Source organism: Sinocyclocheilus rhinocerous, unplaced genomic scaffold (genome assembly GCF_001515625.1).
Source record: "Sinocyclocheilus rhinocerous isolate Xijiao unplaced genomic scaffold, SAMN03320098_v1.1 scaffold345, whole genome shotgun sequence".
Taxonomy (NCBI): domain Eukaryota; kingdom Metazoa; phylum Chordata; class Actinopteri; order Cypriniformes; family Cyprinidae; genus Sinocyclocheilus; species Sinocyclocheilus rhinocerous.
Window position 1 is genome coordinate 597,783 of NW_015630020.1, and position 9,893 is coordinate 607,675.

General features: G+C 33.5%; 1 protein-coding gene across 3 annotated transcripts in view; it reads left to right on the forward strand.

Moving 5' to 3' along the window:
* Window positions 1–703: 703 nt before the first annotated feature.
* The window catches only part of LOC107739476 (E3 ubiquitin-protein ligase parkin-like), a 160,572-nt gene continuing 151,382 nt past the window's right edge, over window positions 704–9,893 (forward strand). For 2 of the 3 annotated variants that reach the window (XM_016551598.1, XM_016551599.1), the window contains exon 1: window positions 708–814. In XM_016551598.1, the coding sequence (XP_016407084.1) occupies window positions 808–814 (7 nt within the window). In that variant the 5' untranslated portion in view covers window positions 708–807. Of the gene's footprint in view, window positions 815–9,893 lie in introns of all 3 variants that reach the window. The other variant, XM_016551597.1, reaches the window with a different exon arrangement.

Below are 9,893 nucleotides of genomic sequence, written 5' to 3' on the forward strand. Positions count from 1 at the left end.
ATTTCTGCTGTTAGAGCATTGACTTGTTGAGTGGAAGAGGTTATTACATTTGTTACTTTATCAGTTACAAAAAAAAAGACTTTTTGATCTTTACAATTAAGTTTGTATCGTTTTATCAACTCCATATTATCATATATGTCCAATATATGTTCGCCGGAAAGTGTTTGTCATCTCCTCTTTGCTGCCATCTTATTACTCCTAACTAGGTTAGGAGACCTCTCCAGCTCTCTTAAATAATTTAGGAGCTGAGACCTCTTTTAACACTTAGGAACCTTTATGAATCACTCTTATTCTTAAGTCTAGGAATAAGAGTAAAATTACGTCAATCTTAGAATTTTGACACACTTAAGACTAAAATTTTACTCTGAGCGGCTTTATACATACGGCCCCTGATCATCAACATCAAACTGTGGCCTCAGGAATAACCGGAATACCATCATAAGGATTTCGCAGACACTTCTGCAATAATCCACGTGCAAATTCCCCTCACCTCAACAACTTCCTCTGAGGTTTATCCAACCAGGAAATGTAGTTTTTCATCCCTCACGTCTTTAGCACGGTTACCTATGTCTCATTTAAATTTTAACCATTCATGTTCTAGCTGAATTATTAAATTCAGATAAATTCAGTGAGCCTGCTATTTGTCATCTCCTACGCTAATTATTTTCCTACGCTGATGAAGAGTAGGTGCTGCTGAACTCTATTTCCCATGATCCCGTGCGGTTTTGGCTCTGTTCGCGCACACGACATGTCAACAAACACCAAAGTCACACTGGAGGGAATCCGGGCCGCAGCAGATATCACAGTATGATCGGTAAGCAGTTATTTATTAGCGACCACCTAAGGCTGTCCGTAACCTATACTACCCATGTCTTTATTTCCCGTTGAAACTGATTTCATGCCGGTGATGTAGCGTAATTTGATATTGTGCCTTGTACCTTCACATCACAGCTGACTGCGGCCAGTCTTAAAATCATAGCGTTATTGTAAGGTATAACCATATAAAAATACAGTAAAATGCATCTCAGTGAACAGCTGTAAACAAAAACGGAGCTCCAGGTTAAGATAAATTACGCGAATTCAAAGAAATGTGAGAGTGAGAGTGTGTTGACAAATAGCCTAGCATTTGAAACTTTTCACTCTTAGGTTTAATAATAATAATAATAATAATAATAATAATAATTCTGGCTTCTGTCAGACTCTTTTATTCAGGTGAGTTTATATTTAAAAGTCATTTTATTTACACATACCTTAAACTACAGAGTTATGAAACAAACAACAATTTATGAAACAGCAAAAAATTAGGTAATAATAATAATAATAATAATAATAATGAGGACTTGTTTAGGAGTACTGTGAATAATTAATTGTATAAATGTATTTAAACACATAAAACAAATGCCCCAGAAAAAGTGACAACTTACCTGATATTTTTTATTGTTTTCACTTTCTTACATAACTGCTACTAAAAATGATAATATATTTTTTATTTACAAAAATATTAATAAAACATAATAATAACAATAAAACATTAATTTAGGAATATTTTGAAGAATATTTTAGAAGTCACATAATGATGATTTAAGATATGATATAAAGACATGAAATTGCTTAGATGAATACAATAATACTCATTTTGAAGAAATCATATTTTTGCTGCAACTTCAGATAAAAGACCGTCAGTCTCATCATTTGTTTGTTCCAGATTCATGTGATTGTTTTTCATTCATGCTTTTATGTTTTTCAGCATGCTTTATTATTTCACTTAGTTAGCATCATATTTTATCAATATCAATTTATCAATTATATCACTTCGATGCTATATTAAAGGGGTCATAGGATGCCCATTTTCCACAAGTTGATATGATTCTTTAGGGTCTTAATGAAAAGTCTGTAAAATAGTTTGGTTAAAATTTCTCAATGGTAGTGTAAAAACACCTTTTTTTACTCAAAACAATTTTGTAAAAAGCTATAATAAATATTTATATAGAGGATTGTACCATAGTTTCTGGCAAAACTTTCTCCCATCTTTCAGCAGATATTTTCCCAAAGCAAAATTCTTTCATCCTTTTTTTTTTTTTTTTAGGTGTCTGGCATAATTTTCTGACCTGTCATATTCCACTTTCTCATGCCTTCCTAGATTATCTGTGAAAAATTATATCAATGTTGAATCTGAAATAAATCGTTAGAGCTTCTCAGCCTGAGTGTGCCTTTGGACTGCTGGGCTCTGAAGAAGACGTATTGATTGTGTCTTTTTGAGTGTCTCCAGCACGTCAGAACGGGGCTCGCTGATCCCCGCGAGACAGGGATTTGGTTTGAGTGAACTGACTGGCGCTTGTCTGTCAGAATGAGTATGAATCAAGCAGCACGCCTCCACCCTCAGGCACAGCATCTCCTGCTATTGGAACAATATCTGTGCCAATAGTCATGTCACGTAAGCTTGTTTTTATATTGACTGAGCTGTGAGGAGAACTGACTCTTGTCTCACCATGCTAGAGCATGTTCAGCCCCACTCAGTCTCGCTTGCACGAATGAATCTGGATAGGTTTTCTTTTATTTTGAAAAGATATAAAACGGCTTGAATTGGATGCAACAAGGTTACACTGAGCATTAAATATCATGCCGTGTGAGTGAGATGTCATTTTTAACGTTCAAATCTTGCATTCCTTACCCATTTCTTCAATTGAGAATACAGAAAAGAACATCTAAATCTTCTTCTGATCATCTGCAACATTATTAATTGCTAATTTGATGTTTTAGCTGATGCTTTTTTACTCAAGCAGTTCCTTAAGTGGTTGGATGTCACTTAATCTAACATTGTAATCATTAACTTAACTCTTTTTTTTTTTTTCTGGCTTCTGTGAAATGCAAAAGGAGACATCTGGCAGAATGTCTGAGCTTCTTCTGTCCATACAAGTCAATGTTGGTTTATACTGTCAAGCTTAAAAAATGACAAAAAGCACAATAAAATTAGTCCATACAACTTGGACAAGTCCTCTGAAGTCATTCAGTATCTTTGTATTGGAAACAGACCTGAATATTTAGTTGTTGTTTATAGTGTTATTTTAGTGTTACAATTGTAATATTTATTAATTAAATTAAATTAAATTAAATTCAAGTTTATTTGTATAGCGCTTTTCACGATACAAATCGTTGCAAAGCAACTTTACAGAAAATTAAGTTTCTACAATATATTTAGTAGTAGCTTATCAGTGGTTACTGTCAGTTAATGTACATATGGCAGAAATGTACGGAAAAATCAATTAAAGACGTAATCAAACAGACGATGAACACTATTAACAACAATTATTATATGATGCAATCAAACTTATAGCAAAATGTGGTAGTTCTGTATGTTGTTTCAGGGTTGGCATCATCTTTTTTGCTGGTGCTCCTAACTTTTTGAAGTTGGGAGCACCAGTGCTACCAAGTAAAAAAGTTAATTTTGAGCCCTGAATCCTCATAAGGCTGTGGTTCTCTCGGTTGGTTGTGCATCTTTTTCCTTCCACTCAACTTTCTGTTAACATGCTTGGATACAGCACTCTGTGAACAGCCTGCTTCTTTGGCAATGAATGTTTGTGGCTTACCTTCCTTGTGAAGGGTGTCAATGATTGTTTTCTGGACAACTGTCAGATCAGCAGTCTTCCCTATGATTGTGTAGCCTAGTGAACCAAACTGAGAGACCATTTTGAAGGCTCAGGAAACCTTTGTAGGTGTTTTGAGTTGATTAGCTGATTGGCATGTCACCATGTTCTAATTTGTTGAGATAGTGAATTGGTGGGTTTTTGTTAAATGTGAGCCAAAATCATCACAATTAAAAGAACCAAAGACTTAAACTACTTCAGTCTGTGTGCATTGAATTTATTTAATACACGAGTTTCACAATTTGAGTTGAATTACTGAAATAAATGAACTTTTCCACGACATTCTAATTTATTGAGATGCTCCTATAGTTGTAAAGCACTGCAGTTTATCTTTGGGTGCGATGAACGAAATTGCGATGAGTGAAAGTATTAAACGCTGTAGAATCTACATTTGTTATTGTATTTCTGATGTTATCTATTTTATCAGTGAAGATCACTTTATCATTACTATTAAACTGTGAGGGAATATTTAGATCGGGTGGCGTCTGGTTATTAGTTAATCTCGCCACTGTGCTAAATAAAAACCTTGGATTGTTTTGGTTATTTTCTGTAAGTTTGTGGATATGCTAGGACCTGGCAGCTTTTAGAGCCTTTCTATAGCTATTAATATTTTGAGATTTAATATTAGATTTAATAATTAGTGTTGGGCGATATGCTCAATTTTCATATCTTCCTATCGTCAGCCTGTGAGATCGCCGATACATGATATTATAGTGCTAATTTATTTAATTATTTATTTACTTCGTTTCATTGCCGGAAAGTGAACCAACTCCAGCATAAGGCTAAAAAGAGCCTTTTTAATGTGACTGAATTTGTATTTAAAGGGGTCATATGATGCGATTTCAATTTTTCCTTTCTCTTTGGAGTGTTATAAGCTCTTGGTGCATAAAGAAGATCTGTAAAGTTGCAAAGACTAAAGTCTCAAATCCAAAGAGATATTCTTTATAAAAGTTAAGAGTCAACCACACCTACCTAAAACGGCTCGTTCTAACACGCCCCCACATGTCTACGTCACGATGTGGGAAGATTTGCATAACACCGCCCAAATGTTCACGCAAAGAAAGAAGACGTAACTTTGATTCTTGCTGTAGTATTGTCCTTGTTTACAAATCCTTAGTAAGTCCATACATCCGATTTAAATGCGGACGGGTCTTTCCTGATAACTTTCCGCGATGCCACCCTCTTTATTTTTCTAACTTACTGCATGCTGGAGGTGACCCAGCGGACCTAACCATAAAAAACTCAACACCACCATCTAGTGGATTGTAAAGAAATAGATTTTATTATCATACCAAATAGTATAATAATAGATCGATACTTGGAGTCCGTGTATCGATACAGTATTGCCGCGGAAAATATCGCGATACTATGCTGTATCGATTTGGCCATTGCATTCATAAGCATAACATAATCGTGTGTGATTGGTTATAATGCGCAACACTGTTAAAACGCGGAAAAATAAATATAATGGAACAAATAAGCCCTAATATTAATTAGATAGTATTACTAACCTGATAATAATAATAATAATAATAATAATAATAATAATAATAATAATAATAATAATAATAATAATAATAATAAGTATTACTAACCTGATAATAATAATAATAATAATAATAATAATTGTCTTGCTATCGTCAGTGGCATCAGCCACAGGCGATATCTCTGACTATCGTCGATACACGATACTATCGCCTATCGGCACAACCCTACTAATAATCATTTTAGTTTTAATTGTTAGTAATTTTGTTATGGGTAATGCCATTTTTATTTCCAGGCATTTATTTATTAATTTATTTATTTCTATTTTTATTTAGGCTAGCTTTAATTTGTATTTTTTTTTATTTAACTTGTAGTGTTAGTAATTTTAGTAAAGTAAACTTATTTTATTTTATTTAGTTGCCAAAGCAACATTTCAGGTTTTCATTTACCATTTATATTTAATTTCAGATTTATTTCAATTAATGAAAATGATTCTTAATAGTTTTAGTTAACAATTTTAATATTTCTCTTTCTTTTCCACCATAGCTCTCAAATCTTATTTGAAGTGATTTACATTCCAACTTGCTTTGTTTTACTATAGATCATGTGACGTATGAAAACTGTGACTTTTGCGGTTCCTTGGCTGTATAAATGTGTTTGTGTCCTTTTTGGTTCTTGGCAGCAAAAATCACAACATCTTATTTTGTGGTTCACAGAATAAAGTAAATAGTATGTGGAGAAAGAAAGGTCATATGAAGTCTCTGATGGAGTAGATTTTCCGAAACAGAATTAATTTGGATTACTATGTATCTTGTTTACTGTAAAAAAAACTAACAAACAAACAAAAAAAAAAAACGATGTAACAATGGAATTGGATTTACACACTATAGAATTTTCATGATCTATTTTTTCACTACAAAATTAATTCTTAAATGTCAACCACCCATATTTAAAAATAAAGTGGCTGTTTTACCCCTGAGCTGTCAGACAGCTCTGTGTAAGAATACTTTGTGCTTGCTCCGGATTCAGAAATGAAGTCCCTGAAGTGAAGCAGTGACTTGTGTCAGAGCAGAGTCTTCTGTCAGGTCCTCTTCTGCTGCCCCTGAGAACAGAACAGGTGTTACAAGAAGTTAAAGGAGTCACATTGTCTGTGGTCTTATTCAAAATTCACCCATATTTGAGACATTTCCCCACTAGCTATCATTTTTTAAAGCATGCACATGTATAACACTTCCTTCTACAGATGTATAATAATTTTTGTCCTATCTTGTCTTTCTGCTGTCCACATGACGTCACTGTTGGAAGCTGAGAGACACTTTCTGGCCTGATTTGTCATAGCATCCTATGCTGCGGTAGAATGTTGTAATGCTATTTTTCTCCACATAGATGAAAGAACAGCTTTCATGTATGAAATCTTTCATGTTTGTTTGTTACTCAGAAAATAAAAAATTAGGTTTTAACATTTTCTGAAGAAATGTGAGTGGTGCTTGACCATTCAGACCTCACTGCCACAAAGCTGGAGCTATCATGAGCTGCTGCTGTGCAGCTGATATAGTGTTGGACTGTAGGTGGTTACTTGGGTGTTGTTAGGTGATTTTTAGTGGTTCCTGGCTGAAATCAAAAGTCTTTGGATTGCCAATAACGATGTTACCTATCACTTGTAAAGGATAAACAAAATTTTGTAGCACTTGCATTTGTTTTGCAGGTTTAAAATTATCTACTGAAAGCTTTTTTCACACCTGGTGTGAAATGTGTAATGTAGGAAGATATGCATTTATTTATGTTACTTGATTAACTGGGTGCCGCGTGTTGTCATGCTGCATTATCTCAGTTGGCTTTGATTTCAAGTGTGTTCTTTTGCACTTTTTCTTGTAGGAATTTTAAAATTCAGATTTTCCGAGTTGAATGGAATGTGGTGATGCTGATTGCCTTGCCTTCGCAAATCCCACCAGTAATAATATGCTGCAGGTTTGATTCCAATAAAATGCTAAACGAGTTAGCATTTTTTAACTTCCAGATCCATCATTCTGAAACCAATGGGTTTTTTGAATGGGTTATTGGTTAAATTCCTGAAATAAAGTAGGGCCCTATGAGATCTTATTTGAAGTTTAATTTTTTCCCAAATTCTGTCTTTTATACTCTGTTTTGAAGGTTTTAATTAAAATTAGCAATCAAAAAGCCTGACTAATAATTGAAATCATGAAATTTACACAATTTAACAGCAATTTATTAAAAGTTTAACAAAAATTAAATTAAGGCCCTCTAAAATAGCCCCCCCCCCCAGTGTTATTCTTCGATGTGTTTTTTTTCCCACTGAAGCTGGAGTTTTCCTTTAAAATAAAAGCTCTACTGCCATTTCCGTCAAAATAAAAGCTTAAAAGTGCAGAATTAATTGCTGACAGCTAGCGGTTTAAATGGGTAACGTTAGTCCAAATTCAAAATATCTCTTTTAAGTGTAGAACTTAGGAAATAAGTATTGTAACTTCCCTACTGTAGTGTAAAGCAAAAATAATATACATATAAAATATTCATAGGGCTCGCAAAATCGCTAGCCCGACGCCCCGGGGCTATTGTGTTTTCCAGTCGGGAATTAGGGCTGTCAAAAAAATTTTTTCATTTCGAATATTCGGCGAATTTAAAATAAAAATCCACATTCGAATGCAAAAACGTTGCATTGTGGCCTCAGAAGAGAAGCCAAATGCTTTTCTTCACCCTACCTGAAATTATGCATTTTAAATTTGAATATAATTCGAATTTTGATCATATTTAAGTACAAAATTCGAATTTAGTTTTTCAGCCATTTTCACAGCCCTACACAGAATTGATGCCTCTTTCGCATATCCTTGCATCTGAATGAACATATACACACAAAATTATCTCAAAATAACGGTCTCGGCAAATATTCTCGTAAACATAGTCGGTTATGTCTTAAGTGAACGTAAACAGTGGTGAAAGAAATCTCAAGGGCATCATTATATTGCATTCGGTCTTAAAGGGGCAGCAGCCTATAAATACCTGCTGTTCCATAAGCGCCACCTGCTGTCAGAGAGTGACATTTGCATCTCATTCACAAAGCTAAAAGCAGACCATTCTGTTTTTGCTTCAAATTTCAAATTTATACAATCTGATTGCAATCTAAATAACATGTATTTATTTAGCATCTTTGTCTTAGCAGTGGTTGCCTCTGATTTTAAATGGAAAAAGCACAGCCAAAGCCTTAGTTTGTTTATATGAAGAAATTTATTTTATTTGTATTATTATTTTATTATTTGATTTGGGATTTGTTAAAACATTTCAAGTTAGTTTTATTATTTGAGATATTTCAATTTCACAAAGAAATGTGCAGCATTTTGTTTGGAGAAATAATAAAAGGACACCTTTTCATTTATAATTTGTCTTAAATCTCATTTTGTTAAAAAGAAAAATTGTGAGAAAATTGTATTGTGAAATCAGTATCGTGAATCGTATCGCATCGCATCGTGAGTTGAGTGAATTGTTACATCCCTACTAGTTTTTGCTGTTGTATCGAAGAAGTATTCTGTTATTTAAATAAATAAAGAACCATATTTTTTTTTGCTCATCTGCAAAATTATCCGATCTGTTACTCAAAATCTGATATGATATTAATGCAATATGATCCGAGCCATGGGTTTTGTGATCTGTTGCACCCCTACTCTCTTGACTTGTTATTTGAAGAAAACAGCTATCACTGAAGTTTTCAATCATGCTGATTTGTCCGCAGTGAAGTTCAGCCAATGTATTTTTTTATTTTATTCGGGCTACTTAAATTCATTTTGGGCTACCAAAATCTGAAGAATGTTTGCCCGAAGGGCTACCTGCGATTTTGAAATTTTGCGAGCCCTGATTCATTTTCATTTATTTTACAGAGCAATTTTTTTACAATACACTCAAAAAAATAATTCATTGGATGAACTCAATTTAATTGAAAGCAGGATTTCCATCCAATAAATATATGTAGCCCCAACTCATAAAAAACACATTCATGCGATGAAATGTAATTGAGTTGAGCCAACTCAATTTGATAAAATATAGTTTAAATGAAATTGATACATTGATTAAGTGTTTTTTTATGCTTGTTGAACTCAAACTAAAACATTTAACTGGAACATAAATTATTAGGCAGACATCCTTCTACACTCAAAAAAAAAAAAAGATTGGATTTACTTAACTTTAGGTATTAGCCAACTTGTTAGGCATAGCCATGAGATGGTTTTGTTACATTCATGGAATGCCCAAAGTAGTTGTTTTTTTATTATTAAAACAACTTTGATTCATGTTAGCAGGTCCTCAACCCAAGCACATGCACTACACTTCACCACAATGGTAACCCCCCAAAACACTAACATACCAGAAACTGTTGTAAATACAAACATAAAAGAGCATTAAACATTAACAAGTCTCCCAATTTTATCATCTTAATAAAAAATGCCTAAAATAACATTTAAACATTTACTCTCCTTATCAAGCCCTGTGCAAAGCATGATGGGAAGGGGAAATCCACTTCCTAGTTACACAAGTAAAATTGTTTATATACTCTCAACTCAAATGAATGAAGTAAAGTGGTTGTAAAGATTTGTGTTGGATTAATTAAATTGAAGTAAATTGAAGTAAAGCATCAAATGTTATTTTTGGCCTACTTAATTGAAACAAGTTCTTTCAAAATAAAAATATTGAGTTGAACCAAAACGCAACTGTTTCAAGTCAGTTTAACACAATGCAATTGTTTAAATGGGAAACCTAACA